Source organism: Pholcus phalangioides, unplaced genomic scaffold, assembly GCF_987345545.1.
Source record: "Pholcus phalangioides strain wild (caught in Gottingen) unplaced genomic scaffold, Ppha-v1.0 ptg000003l_1, whole genome shotgun sequence".
Classification (NCBI taxonomy): Eukaryota; Metazoa; Arthropoda; class Arachnida; order Araneae; family Pholcidae; genus Pholcus; species Pholcus phalangioides.
This window is the reverse complement of record NW_028301596.1, coordinates 24797270-24818587: the sequence shown is the minus strand read 5'-3', so window position 1 is coordinate 24818587 and position 21318 is coordinate 24797270. Positions and strand designations below refer to the sequence as shown.

The 21318-nt window shown below is 37.7% G+C and overlaps 1 protein-coding gene across 2 annotated transcripts in view; it reads right to left on the bottom strand.

The window, feature by feature from the left end:
• Positions 1–21318, bottom strand: part of Ptpmeg (protein tyrosine phosphatase Meg) — a 595691-nt gene that overhangs the window by 286355 nt on the left and 288018 nt on the right. For both annotated transcript variants that reach the window (XM_089247192.1, XM_089247198.1), the window contains one exon: positions 17339–17407. In XM_089247192.1, the coding sequence (XP_089103318.1) occupies positions 17339–17407 (69 nt within the window). The remainder of the gene's footprint in view (positions 1–17338; positions 17408–21318) is intronic.

The following is a 21318-nucleotide window of genomic DNA, read 5'->3' as shown; positions in this document are numbered from 1 at the left end:
TGTCTGCTGTCCTACAAACATCAATGCATTTCTCAAGCGATAGAGACCTGTGCTTAACGAGCTCTGCATAAGTATTCGAATCTCGGATTCCGACAACAATTCTATTTCTGAGTAGCCAGTTTATACATTTGTTGCAATAACCGCATACTTTAATCTGGCTTCTAAGAGCTGCCAAGAAGTTATTGAACGACTCACCTTTGTTCCGGCTTCTTTTATATAAGAGGGCTCTCTCATAAGTCTCGTTCGTCTGGCCGATCGCGAAAGCTTCGAACTTCTCCAAGATCTCGGACACCTTTGGATCATCTTCGTCGGAAGCGAAATCCAGACCATCGTAGAGTCGCATGGCGTCGTCATCTAAGCAAGAGAGAAAAAGCACTACTCGATATGGTTCCGGCTGGTCATCCAGTTGACAGAGGGTGAAGTAGTTGTTCCATCTCCGGCGAAATAACTTCCAATTCGCTGCAGGTTCTTCTCCGAATGCGAGACTTGGTAGCTGCAAACCATGGACAGGCGGCGGCCGTCGGCTGATGGTTTCACGCTGTGCTACTTCGTTCATGCTGCGGCAATTTGGCTTCTTCCTTGCTTTGAGATGGAGTTACAACACTGCTGCCACCATGTTTAGTGATGCGACTACATCGATTACGAATGAGAACATAACTGACACTTTAATAATAAACATCCGGCCTAGACATATGTTGCCATAACAACCAAAACGACATTCGAATGCCATACTGTTACCATTCCGCAACTCGTTATAATAATAATGATGGTACATCAATAACATCTTCAACATATTGTACTATAAAATTTTTATAGGGCTGTAATTCCCAATCTGTTTATTGCAGCACTTTCTGGGTGCTGCGGACAGGGCCGTAACTAAGAGGGTAGATTATTGCTGTCGAGTTGGGGGGCTGAAACAAATGTAGTTTTACATCACCTCCACAGTGTAAAAATCGATGACTTTGAAAGATAGCTTTTGTTTCCCCTAAAATTTGCCGTCCTCTCAAAATTGCAGCCCAGGACCAAAAGTTTTTGTGGAAACATCACAGAAAACAACACACCCGCACATTATTTTTCTGCAATGACTCATGAAATACTGATATTCAAATAAGACTTAATTTATTTTTCCTGTTCTGTGGGCCGACAGAGCCATTTGAGGAGGTTCTCCCAATAAATTTTATGAGGAAACTGAGCCCCCCCCCACCCAATAATTTCTGAAAAACAATGCAATGCAACCTCCATGGCTGCCACATGGGTTAACATGGTCCCACATAGGGCTGGCAGGGCCGGGATAATTATCATTTTTTTAATTTTTCATGCTATAAATTCACTATAGAGGGCTTTACTTACTCTCTAACCGAAATTGCGACCCAGTCCATATTCCGAAGAATTTCTAAAGAAGGACTGGGTCGTCGTTTCGGTTAGTAAGTAAGGCCCTCTATAGTAGGCCATGAAAAATCTGGTTCAGGGGACCCGACAAATATTCCAGCCTCGGGCCCTTCACCAAGATGTGGGGGCCATGGCACCCTCTCTTTCCTGCGTACACGCTTAAGTATCGTATATTCGGGACGACCAGCAACTTTCAGCCCCCTTCAATGTTTTCTTCATGTGGGTGCTTCTGTCATTTTTGTCTTTTTTACTTTTCACGCAGTAAATTTACTATATAGGGGCCCATGAGAATCAGTCTGGCTAGGGACCTGCCAAAGACCCCAGTCTTGGCGCCCTGCGACAGGATGCGAGGGCCATGCCATGGCGTATTGCAATTAAGCTCTTTATGGGAGCAACACATCCAAATGAATTTTATTAATCAATAAAATTATTTTTCAGTGAATAAATACTCAAAAACCTATTTTTTTTTTTTGGTGGTACTAGCAATGCGATTCAGAAAATATGCCAACAGCAACAGAAATTTCGGGGCATGTGATGATAATGCTGCCTTTCGATATAACAATAATCCCTCTACAACGATATTTTTTCTTTGTCCGCAGTCGTTATATCGAGGTTTCACGGCATTTCATTTAGCTATTGTTTATTTGTCTCTGTGTTATTAGTCATGCAGTATTTTGTCAAAAATGTTTCAGCCCGGGCTCTCGAACTCGATAAGTAAAATATGGCTCTCTGAGTGTAGAATTTGCCCTCTGATTTTGATGACAGATTTTACATCTATTGATGTAGTTTTCCACATCGCCATTTATTTTCGGCCAGTAGAAATATTCTCTAGCTTTCAATTTGCAAGCAATAATACCTCGATGCAAGACATGCAGTTTTTCCAAGACTTCTGGTCTTGCAACTTGTGGCACAACAAGTCTCTGGCCTCTGCATATTATTCCTTCTTTAGAATAATACAGCTCATCTCTACAGTGCCAGTAAGGATGAGCTGCTGCTCTGGTTCTATTCTTTTCTGGCCATCCCTTTTCAACATGATGAAGCACATCCTGCCACTTATTGGGTGTAGCATGCAAGGAAATTAATCGAGACAGCTGCTTCTTGCTCATAATCCTCTTCAAATTTGTCATTTGACGATTGAGCTCTTGACAAGGCATCTGCAATCTTTAGCTCTTTACCAGGTATGAACATAAGTTCAACATCATATTTGTTCAATTTCAACAGCATGCGCTGAAGTTTGGGAGAGATTGTGTCATATTGCTTTTTAAACAACCCTAGAAGGGACTTGTGATCGGTTTGAACAACTACTGGTCTTCCATAGGTATAATAATTGAAATGTTCAAGTCCATAGATCACAGCTAAAAGTTCTTTCTCGATCTGTGCATAGAGTGTTTGAGCTGCTGTAAGTGTAGCAGATCCATATGCAACTGGTTTGTTATCTTGTAGGAGAACTGCTCCTAATCCATGCTGGCTGGCATCCACTGAAACAGTCGTTGACTTTTTCACATCAAAATATTGTAGACATGGAGCTTGCTCTATCATTTGTTTCAATTTGTCAAAATCAAGATAGGTATTTTCATCCCACAGCCACTCAGTATCTTGTTTTAATAGCTGACGTAGCGAGTGAGTTAAACTAGACAAATGAGGAGTGAACTTGGCTAGATAAGTTATCATTCCAAAAAATCTTTGTAGATCCACACAACATTTGGGAACAGCAAACTCGTTAATGGCCTTAACTTTTTTGGGATCTGGAGTTATTCCAGTATCAGGCATTATATGTCCCAAATAATTGACTGTTGTTAAGGCTAATTGTGTCTTTTCAATATTGAACTTAAGATTAGCTTCTCTGGCTCGTGTCAGGGTTCGACGGAGTAACTGACAATGTTCTTGCATGGATGAAGATCCAAGGGCTATGTCATCAAAGTATGGATTTAGTTCTGGATCATCTTCAAATATTTCATTCCTGGCCCTCTGAAACTCTTCTGGGGCATTGTTTAGCCCAAATGGTAAAACTAAAAATCGATATCTTCCCCAAGGTGTTGTGAAAGTTGTTAAAAATGACGATTCTTCATCAAGTGGTAACTGCCAGAATCCATTTTTTGCATCTAAGATTGTAAATACTTTACATCCTTGCAGCTTTGTAATCAGATTATCAGCTGCTGGTATTTGATAGCGAGGTCTTTGTATGGCATCATTTAATGGCCTTGGGTCTAGACAAATGCGTAATTTTTTGGGTGTATTCACCACAACCATGTTGCTGACCCACTCAGTAGGTTCCTCTACTTTTGCAATTATTCAATAATCACTCATGCGTTTAAGCTCCTCTTTCACTTTGCCATGAAGAGCCAATGGCACTTTTCGTGGAGCTGCCACATTTGGTGAATAATTTTCTTTCAATTTAATTTTTACAGTATGTTTGAGTCGTCCCACGCCAGTAAAAACATCTGAGAATTCTTTCATAACTTCTTCCGGTGTATCACTCTTATGTAAATTTCTGTTCATTTTCATGAGGCCATTCAATCTTTTAATTAGTCCTAATTCATTGCAAGCAACAAGGCCTAATATAGGGCAGGAATTCAGAGTTGTTACAAGAAATTTGAAACTTTTCTTCTGATTCTTGACCTCACAAGTTAACGAACACTCGCCCAATATTGGAACTACATTATCACTGTAGTCTAGCGCTGGTTGTTTAGTTTTCTTTACAGTTGGCTTTATTTCCCATTTCAGCAGTTCACTCTTAGGTATAATGTTCACTTATGCTCCAGTATCCAGCTTAAATTTGACTTCATTGCCATTAACTAGGATCTTCTGAAGCCACACAGAGTTTGGTTTTTCATTCTCTAAGGGATCAATTGATTTTACTTCACCGAAATAAACAGTATCTGAGCCGCTGTCGTCACTGGCGCGATCTACTGTGTTAACTCGGCGAGTATTTGGTCTTTTTTCCATAAGTTTTCTTCCTACAAACTTTGGCCCAGTGATTTTTTCCACCGCACTTGCGGCACTTACTTCCGAAGGCCAGACACTCTCTCTGCTCGGCGTTTTCTGTGTTTGCTGACCGCGACAATGCTGTGTGGTGTTTGTTTCTCCTTACGGCATCGACCGTTATTTTGCTTTCACCCATCTCCGTTGCCTGTGCCTTACTATGTTGGCACGTTTTGCACTCGCTAATGATGTCCTGTAGATGTATTTAAGCGTTTCTAAATAATCCAAGAAATCTTCCTTCCAATACTCTATGCTTCGGACGGGTTTGCTCCGGCATCGAATGGCTGGATGGTTGGCAGGCTGTTCGCCATCTTTTCCAGATCTTTGAAGTGTAAATTCAAAAATATGTGAGTATTTCTCTAATTGACACCATGTTATATATTGATGCTTGGCTATTTATTGTTTGGTCCACCAACCCTCTTTATTACAATCACTATGTTACAAGGCAGAATGGTGCTGCCATCTACAAATGGTATTATGAAGTAGTAGATACATTACATAAATTATGATTCTAATCGTACTATGAAGCATCCTCTCATATAGATACAATGGTCAAGACAAAAAGTGACGTCATCGAAAGATATGTCTTTCATCGCAATGAAACTTCACCGGAAAAAAGCCACCCCGAAAATGAAATTTTGTTTTTGTAGCACTTTTTGGAGCAGAATCGAAAATTTTCATTGTTTTTGTAGCAAAATGTAGCATAACCTTGAAATTGTAGCAGTTTGTAGCAGATTTTCCACTCCTGCACATAGCATTGCCCTGATGCATGAAACAGGTCAATCTAAGAATATTTGGCATTAATGACTAGCTCACTTGTGTGAAGATGGAATTCGAAGATCAAAGTCAATGGCTACAGGACTCAATTTCATTGAAAGTAATGCATCCCCTGTATAAAAGGAAAAATGTCTAACGATTTCCAAAGAATAAGGCGACAAGAGCAAAAGAAGTATTAGAGCTTTTACATACAGACTTGAGTGGCCCAATTGAAGTTGAATTCATAGGTGGAGCAATATATTTCATGACTGTAATTGATGACAAAACTAGAATAAGTTTCGTTTCATTCCTGAAGTCGAAAGATAGCGTTTTTGACAATTTGTAGACTTTTAGGCCTATACGGAGAGGGAAACTGGAAAAAAATAAAAAGAATTCACAGTGAGACAGAGGTGGAAAATACCCCAATGCTCAGATGGCTGGATATTTGAGCCAAGAAGGCATTCATCATAAGACTACTGTATACACCCCCTGAACAAAATGGTGTTGCAGAAAGATGCAATCATACCCCAGCAAAAAGAGCGAGAGCCATGCTTTGTCATGCCAAACTTGCAAAGCATTTATGGGCAGAGGGTATATCTACAGTGAACCACTGCAAGAACTGCAGTCCTAAAATTTCAGTAAATCAAAAGACTCCATGACTAGAGGCTTGGACAGGAGAAAAACCAGACCTGAGCCACTTGAATATATTTGAATGTTGTGCTTTCAGTCACATCCCTAAAAATCAACATAAGAAGTGGGATGAAAAGGCAAATGAAAAGATATTTGCTGGATATTCCATGGACAGCAAAGGGCACAGGCTATTGGATCCTGCAACACACAAGATCACAGAAGCCAAGATCACAGAGATGTTGTGTTCCAAGAAATAAGTGGATGTGACGACGATGCTGGCCAGCAGTTCTACTATGAAGATTTGCTTTTCCCAGTGACTGCAAAGAGCAGGGTTGGTAAAAAAACAGTGTTTTTTTGGTTTAAACCAGGTTTTTTTGGTTTAAACCATTTTTTTTGTTTTAAATAGTATTAACATTAAAAACAATGAAATTTCTGAAAAATCATTCAAACTTCCAATAATTAACTAAAACAAAATGTTTATTAATATAATTAACACTATTCCCATGCTAATTAATCGATAAATATTTATTACATTTTAACAAAAACCAACTTTTGCAATTTAATTATTTTTTGCTTTACTCAAAGGATTACTGTATGTTTGAAAATTCCTTTAATGTTGTTATTAATCATATAATATATAAAGGTTTTTCTCCAGTTACTTTCAGTATACTTAATTACGAAGCTATTTTGCAAAAAGTAATAAAAATTAGGTGAATATAATGTATTTAATGAAGCATAAATAATGCAGATTAATTAACGATGATTTACGATATACAGGGTGATTATAACTAAGGTTTGGATTTCAAAACACTGTAAAAACAGAACGATTGTCATAATGACTTGAAAATTGACATGAATATTCCTGAAAAAATTCAATTTTATTTGATAAAGGGGAAAAAATACTTAAAAATGTAAAATTAATGACATCATCCAACATGTGGGAAATTTTCTCGCAGAATGGAAACCATAGTCAGTCATGGCAGAATGATACCTTAATTATAGCATTTCATGATTTGATAATTCATGGAAACATCACAAAAAACGAATAAATTGAACAAATAACTACAACTTATTTAAGAAATGTTAAATATGTTGTCCACCACGTGTTCTGGCTATGAGGCTGAAAGCACAAAAATTCTTGTTCAACAACAGAATAGGAGTATGCCATGGTCATAATGATGATGTGCTTGCAATTCAGCTTTATTAAACCACACGCCCCCCCAGGGGCGTAGCCAGAAATTTCGTTCGGGGGGGGGGGGACCACTTTCATTTTGGGGGGGGGGACCAAACTGACAGAACAATGGATTTGGCCATCTTTTCCCCTTTTTTCGGTCATTTTCTCACATTTCGGGGGGGGGGGACCAGACCCCCAAGTCCCCCCCCCCCCTCGCTACGCCCTTGCTCCTTACTGTATTTTTCGTTAACCTAAATTCCTTGCATCATCTTAAATGCATATATCAAGCATTAATAGCATCGAAAAACACGAAAACAATTGTTTGAATGTGAATATATCTTCTATTAGAGCACGCATTGCCGCCGCCATTACGGGAAATGTAGTTGTCCTCAAGCTTAAGGAGAGCGTCTCCTCACTCCTCCACTAGCGCCATCTTTGTCCTTGAGTAAGGAAGTAAAGCTTTCCTTATTTAAAGAAAAGCGAGCGGAGAATAGGGAATTTTTTCTCCTTTCCTTTATTAAGGACAAACAGGGGGGGGGGACCAGACACCCCAAGTCCCCCCCCCCTCGCTACGCCCTTGCGCCCCCCCCCCCCGTTTATATTCCTGAGGAACTTCTAACATATAGGGAATGTGCTGGAGATTGCAATTCACCAAAGTTTGCAATCTGACCACTGTTTATAACATTTTGAGGTACCCTCACAGCCAGAAGTTGCAAGGGTTAAGATGCATCCTTTCAAAATGGGTCTTCAGCAGCTGCTTTGCTGGTATTGCAATGTGCATCTTGATAGAAGTTCTATCCACACACTGATGCTGTGGAAGTGTCGAAATGATGTGGTTGCACGAAACAGATTATACTGTTGGCTAAGTACAGCATCATTTACTTGCACATTTTGCACTTTTTTCTTTTGCGAAAGAAACGTCCATTGCTTCAGGAGTATCCATGCAAATTTTCAAGTCATTCTGATCAGTACTTATTGTATAGTTTTGGAATCAAAACTTAAATTATAATCACCCTGTATATAGCTGATTATTTTTCTTAAATCTGTTACTACTATACAGTAGAACCTTGATTAACTGGGCTTAACAGTGTGTGTGTGTGGAAGTATAAAAAAAAACAACTATTGAATATTAAGACTAGGAGATATACAGTAGGAGATGTGCTACTTCTTATGGGAAAGAAAATCAAAATGTATGTGAGGTAATGTAACAACTAGTACACTAGTCTTTGTCCTTTAAGGACAGCTGGTGTCTTTATTGGATTATAGGACCACCTGCCCCTAGCATGATGGTGTCACTACTGTAGCTGCTTCTTTGTGAAGGGAAAAAGAAACCCTGTGAGATAATACACCACTATATTTAGATGTGTGATGCAATCCTTATTCATGAATTTGCTAAAGACAGAGCATCAGAATGTAGCCAAAGATTAGAAAATGTTGTAAGAATGAGAAATTTTGGCTTTTATATATAACTTTAAATAACTAAGATACTTTAAATGAAAAATATATATATATTCTGGCCTCTCTTACGAGACTTTTTGAAAAAAACCACTTATAAAATCTTATGTCATTTAAAGATATACCATCAGAATGTACCCCAAGGATATAAAATGTGGTAAAAATGAAGCATTTTGGCTAATAATGAACCAATATGATATTTTTCAAGGAAAAAAAATGATATTTAGGCGACTTTTATTTGATTTTTTGAAAAAAACCACTTGGTTAAAACCAAGGTTTAAACCATGATTTAAACCAACGTGGTTAAAACCAAACAACCCTGGCAAAGAGGAACAGCTCTTCCCGTTGAAATGATCACTTTAGAAGCATAAGAAATCGATAAGAAAAGAGAGATGAGTCAACGGACACAGAAAATGACGCAAATTTCTCTAGTCTAAATGATGTGTCTGAAGATCTGCTTGACAACTGAAGAAACCTTCATACTTACCAGGACATTTGATGATGACGACTGTATTTGAAGAAGATATCGACCAACTCAAAGGTGGAAAATGAAAATTTGATTTTTGTAGCAGGAAAAACATTGTTTTTGTAGCAACATTTGTCCATTTTGCAGCACTTTAAAATTTTGGCAGTAAATAAAATAAACAGTTTTTATATGCATATATGCAGCAGCGTACACAGGATTACTTTTTACTTCAAAAAACAGTGTTACCTCAGCTCAGAAGAACGGGGTGTTCCCCACAAAGTACAAAATACATAGAGAATTTCTCTAAAAGAAATAATTTTTATATAATTTTTAAATCATAAAAAAATTCTTGAGAGACTTCTTAATGTTTATATTTTTACATTCTCTACAATATCAACAAATGAGAGGCTTTTAAACATATGGTATTTCAGAAATAATTTGAAAATGAGTGTTTTAAGATTTAGCTTGTAGACCTGGTAATCACTAATTTAAAAAAAAATCACTAAAGGAGAGGCTTGAAACACTCATTAAAAAAGTAATTATTTTTCTTGTTTTTGCCGCTGATGAAAGTTTAAGTTGTACTTTTGTTCTCTTCAGTTTCAAGCATTTTTGAACATTTGAAATTGATTCTTTTACCAGAATTTACCCATTTCATATTTAAAATGATAAGTGTTTCTTTTTTAGGTTCACTCTTGATCATTACCTCAGTTGAATTCAACATACTTTGAAATGACTTCATTCACTAGGTCATTCTTAGAATAGTCATTAGAAATTCTAAGAAATTTAATAGAATGATTAATAATTATAGAATTAAATTATTTATGATTCAAACCATAGAATTAAAAACTATAGAATAATGATTAAACTATTATAAATTTAATAGAATGATTCCATTTCCACAAAAAATTCAATCCGAGTACATCTGTTTTCACTCCCTATTTTTAACTGATTTGTGATTGCTCTGTGTATTTTATTTTCCAGCATCTTTAACAGATTTTCAGTCTTTCGTGTTCCTTCCAAGTTTTCTATTATTCATTTTCTGTTTTTCATTCTCTTGATATGCCATTTCCTTTTAAGTCATTCACCAGCATGTTTAGTGTTCAATTAAAAATGGTTTCCAGTTGCGCATTAATTAAAATTCCTTTGTCCAGACCATAGTTTCCCAACCTTTTTGTCCCATCGCCCCCTTCTTCATGAATTTTTTTCTCCCATTGCAATCTAACCCATAGAATCCCATGCTATACCCGTAGCTTCTACTGCCCCATGGAACTTTCCATCGTTTCAGACCATCGTTACTCAACCTATGGTCCATGACGATGGTGTATGTGGTCCGCAGGCAGACTTGATAATTCAATTTCAACTGGATTGAAAATTATTCAATTGTGGTAATTCATATTATAGTACTATACATATGGATTTTGCAAATGAAAATTGCACCTTCATACTTAGGTTCATTATACCTCATCAAGGGAAATGCAGGTAATCATGATTCTAAATACAGGATATCTCTAATTTGCAGCCCAAACATGCTATTTACAACAAATTTGTTAATTAGGCCCACTGCTAAAAGGGGTGAAGGGTGAAGAAATAAAAGGTAGCTACAAATAGAAGTAAACAAAAATTTGACAGAAAAAGCATTCAAATGACCCAATTACTGTAAAATACAGAACGTTGCCAATTGTCTTTAAAAACTTTGCCATAAGTCAGCAAAATCCCCAATTGTAGTTAAAATTGCTGAAAAATTGAGGGAGAAACTGTTTAGCTTGACAATGTTAGATGAATATTTGTATATTTATACCTAAGATTATCATTTTATAAATATATGGTGTTTTATTAACGATTTTAATGACATTATAAATTTAAATAAACATCATTGAAAATCACGGGACAAATGTATAAAAAAGGAATTCAGAACCACTAAAAATACAGAAATGTCAGGTAATACAGGATGCAAGTGACCTGTCGAATTATTTCAGACATTTTACTGGTCCTTGGGTTCAGAAAGGTTAAGAAAAAACACTGGTCTAGACCATGGTTGTTGTTGGTTTCAAAAGAATAAAAAGATAATTCATGTAAGTGTTGCGCTTGTTATGTGTTCAAGTGTTGCCATCTATGCTCAAAGGGGTCATTGAAGTATTAAATCAGTGTTACAAGTATTACATTGGGGGGGGGGGTTTCGGATTTGCTGACTTTTGATGACACGGAGGGAGGGGAATTTGGAGGTTGCTTATGTCATTAACCACCCCTTTTTGAAGATATGAAATATTCTAAGCTGCTGACAAAATTTTGCTAACCAGAAGGGAGGGGAGGGGGAGTGTCAGTGTTTTGCTGACAAGGGGGGAAAAGGGGTCAAAAATGGTTGAAAATCTGCTTACGCAATACTTGAATGGCCCCAAAATCAACAATGTGAATGAAAATTTTTTCTGCAAATTTCAAATCATGACTGTATTGGATGGAATAATTTCCAAAAACCATTGTAATTCTTTTATTCATTTCATCTAGCTGGAACATATCTTGGATAGTATACAATAAATATGTGTAAGTTTATGAAGTAAGTGAATATAAAGCCCAGGATAAGAGCTTTAATGACTAAACTGCCTATGTTATCTCTCATAGGCACTACTATATACAGTATACCACCATATAAATTATACCATGGCATATACAAATCTGTGTTTCTCCAGACAATTTTACTCACATAGCTTATATGCCAGAGAAGCATCAAAATTATGTCTTACACAGGCGAGAATTTCGTCTCCAGCCTTCCCTGCTCCTTCACATGATTGCACGGGGGCTATTATATATTTTTTAATAAAGAGACATGTGAAAAATTGTGACTCGGGTGTGCATAGAAAATAACGACCTAGGCAAACCACATCCCTAGATGTGGAAGCCCCTATAGCTGTCGGTATAAATGCTCAATCTCAAAGCAATGTAGCCGGAATGGAATGACCATTAAAAAAAGTACAGGCTCCGGATGATTTATTCCATAGGTAAGATCATCTCGTATTTTATGATACAGACCAATGTTTCTAATAATATTCATATGTTGAAATAGGTGATTGTCGTCCTCTGGAACTGTGTCTGTTTTGGCTATAAACTGTAGATCCCAATACAATTAACCTTGATATGCAGAATATGATAATGTGACAAAAATGGTCACACTAGCTCTAATGAAGTGTTTCCGAAAGTGGGCAATATCACCCCCTGGTTGGCGATGGAATGGTCCAAGGGGGAGATGGAACCTACTGATTTAACATAGGATCCTATGGGTTTACTTGAGTTGGGGGGCGATGAGAGGAAAAAATTTCTGATGAAGGGGGCGATGGAACAAAAAGTTTGGGAGACTATGCTCTAAGGGATCCTAGCATGTTACCTTATTATTTTCCATTATCAGTGTCTACCACATACCCAAAGAGAAGTTTTGTGAATTTTTGTTGACCTCTGCTTGTCTGCCTGAATAAGCTTTGCTGGAACCTTACATCAAATACATTTCAAACCAACCACGACTATGGTCCAGACAAAGTAATTTTAATTAATGCACAACTGGAAACCATTTTTAATTGAACACTAAACATACTGGTGAATGACGTAAAAGGAAATGGCATATCAAGAGAATGAATAGCAGAAAATGAATAATAGAAAACTTGGAAGGAAAACGAAAGACTGAAAATCTGTTAAAGATGCTGGAAAATTAAATACATGGAGCAATCACAAATCAGTTAAAAATAGGGAGTGAAAACAGATGCACTCGGATTGAATTGTTTTGTGAAAATGAATCAAAGGAGTTGACTTTTTTTTGAAAAAATAGCTGGAAACAGCAATTGAAGGGTTTTTGTTATTTTGTTGTTGTTCTGTGGACGAGTCGCAATTCATGTAGTTTGACCCCATTTGATAAGTTCTCTGGCGCTGAATCCTGGGGAGGGGGCCGTCAAACTAATTTCATTTGCAGCCCCAAGAAATAAAATTGCAGGGAGGACAAATGACGTCCTCGAAAAGTCAGCTTCTATTGTGACATAACTTCAAAGTTTCTTAAAGGAAAATTTTGTTTTTTGGTGCAAGATGGTGCAGAATTGAAGAATTTTGACGTTTTGTAGCAGAATGTAGCAAACAAGCGGAAATTGTCAAAATTGTAACAGAATGTAGCAGACGTCTGAAATTGTAGTAGTTTGTAGAAATTATAGCAGATTTTCCACTCCTGCAAACTAGATATTCTGTCTTCATACAAAAAAGCAGTAAAGTAAGCATGCAGACTGTGTCAAATGGGAAGGAACTATCAAAGAACTAGATTCTCATCATAGAAATCTCAAACATGTAAAATAGTTCCTCTACCTCGCCTATCAAAACATAATGGGTGTTCAAGATCAAGAAAACCCCAACTAATTTATTCATATCATTATTCATTTCATCATTATTTAAACTATTCATCTAACGACAAAACAAATTCCCCAGATCAATAGAAGGAACGTTTCAAAGCTAGACTGGTAGTGAAGGATTGCTCCCAAATACACTGGTGTAAGGAATTAAGAGAATTTGCAGACTTGGTGGATTATCTCTAGAACTACTGTACCGATTTTAATGAAATTTCATATGTACATACATTGATACAATACAAAATAAATAACCATTCAATAATTGTAATACACACGCATAATTGTGCCTGACACTCGTTGGAGTCGGAAGGTATGAAACAGCGGTTGTAGAATAAACAAAAAAATGGGTTAATAGGGGGTATGGTCCCCTCTTACAGATAAATAGGTCTCGCAGATGATACAGGTCTCATTATTTCATACTTGAAATAAGGCAGTTTATCAGTTCCTGTAGCAATTGGTCCCACTCGTTCAGCAACGCTGTTTTCATAGCCTGGATGGTTCCCGGAGGGGGGGGGGAGGGTTGCGAGTTACAATTGGCCTCCCCATACATGCTCTATAGAGTTAAGGTCTGGAGATCTGGCTGGCCAATCCATCCGGCGAATATCCTCTCTCTCTAGAAAATCGTCGAGCAGAAGAGCTCTATGTGGCCTTGCGTTATCGTCCATTAAAATGAACTCGGGGCCAACTGCACCCCTGAAAAGGCAAACATAGGGCTCCAAGACCTCATCCCTATACCTCACACCAGTCATAGTGCCTCTTTCAAAGACATGGAGAGGTGTGCGGCCATCCAACATGATAATGCCTGTCCAGACCATTAAACCTCCTCCACCATAATGGTCGATTTCGCGGACATTGGAGGGTAGGTAGCAGGTCCTGGTTCTCTCCATATGAACGTACGGTGAGAATATGTGCTTAGGCTGAACCGGGACTCATCAGTGAACAATTTGAAATTAACTGATTGCAGCAAAATAACACTAAGAAATTCGCCGAGGTGTGCTAGCGAACGAAATGCATCTTAACTTACACGCGCTTATAAAGCCTGTTTCTCTACTGGCTCCGCCTACACACGCGCGTGTACGCTTACGTATTTGCATTTTTGTCTAGAAGCAGTGGCTTTACATTCAGTTAGTTCTTTTCATGAAATTCGATAAAATATGCAAATTTTCTTAATTTATTTCACCAGTGTAGCTGGTATAGATTACAAGGAGACGTTTTCATCAGTCCTCCAATATGAAACCTTAAGAATTCTTATCACCCCTGAAACATTGAACAATTGCTCAATTGTTGCTGCATTTTTGCAAGGCCATTTGGAAGAGACCTCTACAAGGAAACTCCTTAAGGCCTTGAGGAAGCCTCCAAAGAAACGGGATTATCATTACCATCTGGAGATGTAGTTTGTTCCCTTCTCAAGGTCATATATGGATTGAAACAGTCTGGTAGCACTTAGTACAACACACAAGCTAGACACCAACTTGAAAAACATTGGTTTGACATGTGCCAACTTTGACTTGTGCATACTATAAAAGTAATTCTCAAGGCACATTGCATACGTAGACGATCTTCTAATCTTCTCCAGCTCTCTTCAACTGAAGAATTGGATCAAGGAAGAGCTCTCCAAAAAATTCAAAATAAAAGATCTTGGAAAATTGAAGTATTGCTTAAAAATTAAGGTAAAAAAAAGACCTAGAAGCTGGAACAACAACTCTTAATCAGTCAGAATACATTGAAAAAGATTTGCAAAGCCAATGCCAACACCAATTGATTTGAATCAGAAGCTTTGTAAATCAAACATTGATATAAGGAAGATATCGACATCCCCAATCAGCTATCTGCAGCTTGCTCTATGCTGCAAAAAAACACCCAGATATCGCATAAGCAGTTGGACTGCTATGTCAATTCTGTTCCTGCAGAATTGCAAAGAGCATTAGGTAGCTGCAAAACGTACCATGCGTTACCTAAAAAACCCAACAAAACTGACATTAAATAACATGCATGAAGGTAATCGCAAATTTATTGGATACTGTGATGCAGATTATGCTTGTGATCCTGACAAGAAGTACATGCCAGCGTCTCAATCAAGATCAACTGTGACAATAAAGGAGCAACTGACTTGACTAAAATGTTGCTAAAATGTTATTCAGGCTGTCTCCGACTCTAGCTAACTCCTCTGATTTCTAACAATCCACTGGATCTACTCAATGATTCACATCTCCTATTACTACTTATGGTTCTGTTGTCTGATGGTCCAGAGCAAGATACATTATGGTTAAATCAGACTTGGCTAAACTATAAAGAATGGTTTGCATGACTATCTCTGGCTGTATGAAAACCACTCCTACTAAAGCACTCAAACGTTTACTCGGGATGTATCCTCTACACATGTGTATAGAGGCTCAAGCAATCACCAGTATGAAAAGATTCAAGAATTTGGGTCATTGGAAAAAGTACTCACAGTACTTGTCATGGGGGTGGTTTTGATGTAAATGTCACGAAGCACCCATATCTCAACTTGAGTGATGGCATGCTTTTCAAATTTGCATTTAATAAGCCTTATATGGTTCAATTTCCTTCTAGGGAAGACTAGGGCATTGCTCCTACTCTTATTTGGCATACTGACGGCTTTACGCTTGGAAACAGTACTGGAGCTGGAGTATGCTGTCCTGGAGATGGTACAGTTATCATATCCTTTAGGTGGCTACACTACTGTTTTTCAGGCTGAAATCTTTGCAATTCTCATGTGTTATAAAATTTGCATAGACAAAGGTTTTAGAAGATGCATTGTTATATTTTCTGATGGTCAGGCTGCGCTAATGGCTCCTTAGAAATCTGAAATCACTTCTCATGTGGTCTGGGAGTGTTACACTGCACTCAGTAATTTATCTAACAACTGAGTCGAGCTTTGCTGGGTACCACATCATTCAGGCATCTCAGGTAATGAATTGGATGACAAGCTGACTAGAAGGAGTTCTGGGACTCCGTTCAATGGTCCTGAGCAAGCTTTGGACATTTCACAGGAATTGATCAGAAATACTGTTTTCAACTTATTCAAGAGAAAACAGTACCAAGATTGGCTAAACATTGATGGTCAATGACAGGCAAAAGAGATAAATTGTGACTGCCCTAGTTTTAGGCAGAAGGAGCTGATGAAGCTCAGCAAAAATAGTATTCGTAGAGCTGTTGGTCTACTTACCGGCCGCTGTACTATTAAAAGGCATTTTAATGTCATAGGAATTAATAGTGACTCATCCTGTAGAGGTTGTTTCTTTAAGGAAGAAACAACTATTCACTTTCTTTGTGAATATGAAATGTACTCTGCACTCAGGTTTGAGCACTTGGATCGTCATTTGATTGAACCATGGGAACTTCAAGTCATTCCTATTAGATCTCTGCTGAACTTTGTGTCAGCTAGAGATCTCTATTAAAGACTTCAATTTTTTGGGGGTAGTACAATAGATCTCTGGTCACAGTGCTAGGCTCTGTGGAACCACCCGCCTCCATGTCTTAAGAAAAACCTCTCTATAACAGTATTTTTTGAGAATATTTCAAATCTGCTTTAACGATGTATTTTATATTTTGCCTAAAATGACCTTCAATACATTTTTAAATTCCTCCCCAGTTTTTTTTATTTCGAGGGTGATCAACAATTTAAATAATGTCAGTGTGCAGTTTTTAGAAACTATTCAACTGTTAGGTTTTTTATTCTAATAAACAAATAATTTTTCATGTTTTTCTTTTACATCTCAAGTGGAGTCATGTGTTTTGCACTATCTACCCTCAGAAAGTGTTAATGAAGTTGCTGTGAAGCTACTTACCCTGTAGTACACATATGTTTTGCAGAGTATAAATACTTAAAATGCATTTTAGAGAGGTTAACAACACATATTCAGAAGAGATACCAATAACATAAATTTGGTGGCACCTGATGATAATGTTATGATGTCAACGTAATGATAAGCTCAATACAATGATATTCTTTCTTGGTCCACACAGTATCGTTACACTGAGGTTTCACTGCAATCAAGTATGATAATTGAGTTCTTAATTACCAAAAGCTTTCCTGCAAAAAAAAAAAAAGACTGCAGTCTCAAAATTAACCACTCGATGAAAGCATACCTGGTGAAGACTTTTCCAGTTTTTACCATATATTTGTTGTCTTCTAAAGTCTGGTATTCAGTTCTGCCACTAAAATATAATAATAATTTTAAATGATATCAGAATTCTTTTCAATCATTAATTCAAACATCTAAGTGATGACATTGCTGTTAAATTTATAAAATCACCCATCTTTTTCTGGCTATGATAAAACAATCGGATGAAGGGATAATACCAATTTAACTACGAGAGAGAATTTAGAGTTTTATTTATTTTTTAATGTATTTTATACATATGATGATTTTTCTATCACCAGATATCAAGATACCAGGTGTACAAGTATGAAATGCGGATTTTTTTTTTTAAAAAACAAGTTAAAGTCGGAAGAATGATAAAAAGTGCTTTATTCAAAGTATGCTCTATTGCTTGTTATACATTTCCCCCATCTTTCCTGAAATTTGTGAATACCACGCCAGTAAAAATCTTCCCCTTTTGCTGCGAACCATTCATCGAGCTATTTTTTCACATCTTTGTACGAACCAAAGCGTTGCTCAGAAAGTGCGTGACCCATCAATGCAAACAAGTGGTAATCGGAAGGAGCCAAGTCTGGTGAGTAAGCCGCATAGGGTAGAACTTCCAATGTGCCGCGAAATGCTTTTGCTGTATGTGATGGAGCATTGCACATTGACCATTGACAAGGAGCATTTTACGTTGTCATGGGGCATTGTGATTGGAAACAGCTTGTTGACTAACGCCCAATTGCTCTGCGAGTTGTTTTTGTGTCTGTGTATCATCATCTTCGTCCAACAATGCTTCTAATTCCAAATCTTTTTTTTTTGGTGATTTTCCATGTTCCTTGTCTGCAACATCGAAGTCGCCACTTTTGAAAAACCGAAACCATCATTCACACGTATCTTGCGATGGAGCATGTTCACCATAAGCTTCTCGAAGTAATCGGTATGATTCAGCAGCAGTTTTCTTCAAATGAAAACAAAAAAATTAATGCTGTCCGCAAATGCTCTTTGTTCAGTATAACTTTTGACATATTGAACACAACAATACAACATTATGCACAAACTTTTCCAATTTATCACTCGTGCGCATATGACACTTGTTGATGACACAACAAAATGGCGCAGTGTCAAATCTTTATAGCACAAACTGCATTGGTGCACCATCTGTTTTCTGAAATCCGCATTTCATACTTGTACACCTGGTAATAATGAACAAAATATAAATTATCAAGTAGTTACAAAGCATTGTAAGAAATCTGTCTTATTTTAATATGAAAATTCTTACTAAGTGTCTGTGGCCTTATACCACATAACGTGATTTGTTTTGTTTACGAGTTGATAAAGGAAGGTGAGGGAAAAACTATCTTCGGCAAAAGGACAGAGCACGAGTTGGAATATGGCTTCCGCCCAGGAAGATTGTTTTGTGAGATGTGCAGTGAAATAAAGATGTTTCATTGAGTTGCTCTGATTATCTTGCGAAATAGTTAAAGATCTCATCAATATTTAGTGACTAGAAGTTTTCTACCACTGAGCAGGGAAGGACTTGCACTATAAAAATGGGATCCACCATCATGGCCTGAATGCAAGGAAGAATGAAGGCAACATTCGATTTTGCCAGTAAGCTTCCTGAAAGTGCCAAGAATCAGAATGAGTTACCTAGCCAAAGGTAAGAAATGTGATTTGATCTTACTCGCTCTAGAGTTAAGAGAGGAAGTTCTGAGTGATTCGTATGTAGTTGATCTGAAAAATATTATCCTCCAGTTATTATTATAATAAAAATATTATTATTATAAAATCCTCCAGTTGTAAAGAAGAGTGTGTGAAAAAAAGCCCTGCTGTCTACTTTTATCAGAGAAATAGAGAAAGAAGAAAAAGCAGGTGAGGCTTGCTGAAGAGAGCAAGCATGAATCGCTCTAGTTTTTGTGAACTAGAAAAGATGCAGTCACAACTGTTTCAAAGACTATTAACTGGCAGTAAATCCATCAGTTGCTCACACCAATCAGCTGAAGTTTGACTTGAAGAGGTTGATCCTGAATTTCAACCCAGTGAAGATGACATGTCATTGTTTTTGAAGTTGTTTGAAAGACAGCTAAAATTTCAGAAAATGAGAAGATGAACTGGGTTGACTATTTGCTTGGAGTTCTGCTGAATGAAGTTACTAAACTCACTGAGCAAGAGTCTGAGGATAAAACCCCTGATTACGACTACATCCTGTGAGAATTAAGTTGTCACAACTGGAATAGAAAATGATGAATGTTGTTAAAAACCCCGATGAATGTTGTATTATCACTTTATTTAAATCAAAAAAAACATCACATACACAAACATACACAGAGCATATACATTGCTTGTCAGTTCCCCTTCCCATCCGGACGGCTTTGACTGCCCAATTCTTTGGCTGGTGGTGATGATTATTACAAATCTCCCCCTCTTTTTTTTCATAGGTTGAGCCTATTAGGGGGATGAACAATCCTCCCACTTCTAGTGACATAAGGTGTCCTGACTGCTGAGTTGTCACTCAAATTCGATGGAGTTGCTGCAGGAAAGTGTTCTTGCCGCTGTGGTGGTCGAGTGGTTATAGTGACGGACTCGCGATGCGAGAATCCGGGTTCGAACCCCATAGTGGTGGTCGGCTGAAGTTGGTTTTCTGTGGTTCCCAACTTCAAGGCGCAAATGCGAGCCGATCTCCCCGTTAAAAAGTCTCGCCACAGAGAGCAACAGTCCTACAACGAAAAATCATTCAATCATAACACTTCACTCATAGTTTGAAAAACTGGTGGCAGATGGCAGCACTACACATAACAAGCATTACAGAGAAACAAAAAAAAAAATTTCACGTCAGGTTTCACTACACGTACACGCACATTCAAGCATGTAGCGATTCGTTGGGGGTTCCGCGGGGGATTGTGGGCGGGGTGCATGTGTGGTGTAGCAGTAGTAGGTAGGGTAAAAAAGGGGCTCGGGATCCATGATGTTCTTAAGTCAGCCACCTCGTTGGGCAATTTGCCTGTTGTGGTGTTGTATTTGTATTGTATTGTAATGAAGGAAAGTCCAATTCTTCTTTCTCTGGGTGGAAATTTGGTGATGGGATTAGATGTCTCCTAAAAAATTTCTTCCATAGATGTTATTTCCCGACTTAGTCAGATAAGATCTTGGGAATGAAGTCTTTTTTAGTACTACATCAGTAGCTTTTCTGTCAGTTATCCATACTTCTTCTCCTTCCTGTAATTTCTTGAGGTCTCTCACCCCATGTCTTTGGTTGTAGTTTTGGCACTGTCTTTCAACTCTCCTTTCTTCCTTGACCTCAATGGTTTTTCTATCCACTGCTTGTGGTTGCAATTGACCTTTAGCTATTGGCAAAGTTGTTTTAATCCTTCTACCCATGAACAACTCTTCTGGACTGAATCCGTTTTCTAGGGGAGTTGCTCGATATGCCATCAAAGCAATGTATGGATCTTCCGACTTCTTAATCAGCATTTTAACTGTTTTAACTGCTGACTCAACCAGTCCATTACTTTGAGGAAACTTTGGGCTACTAGAAATGTGTGTGAATCCATACCTTTTATAGAAAATGTCTGAAATTCCAATGTTCGCACTGGATCAAACTGAGACCCATTGTCTGACCGAACAATATCTGGAATGCCATGTCGAGAGAATATAGACTTGCAATGGTTTATGATTTCAGCAGCTGTCAGTCTATCAAGTTTTACAATTTCAGGAAAATGAGAATAGTAGTCAGCTAAAAGAAGATACCATGAATTCTTGTACTTGAACAAGTCCATACCAATCATCTCCCATGGTCTCTCAGAAAATGGTGTTGGAATGAGAGGTTGGTGCTTGTTTTCAGATTCTTAAATACAAGCTGTGCAATTTTTTACCTTTTCTTCTATTTCTTTACTTATTCCAGGCCGATAGACCGAACATCTGGCTCTAGCTCTGCATTTTGTAATTCCAAGATGACCTTCGTGAATCTGATTTAGAACTTCC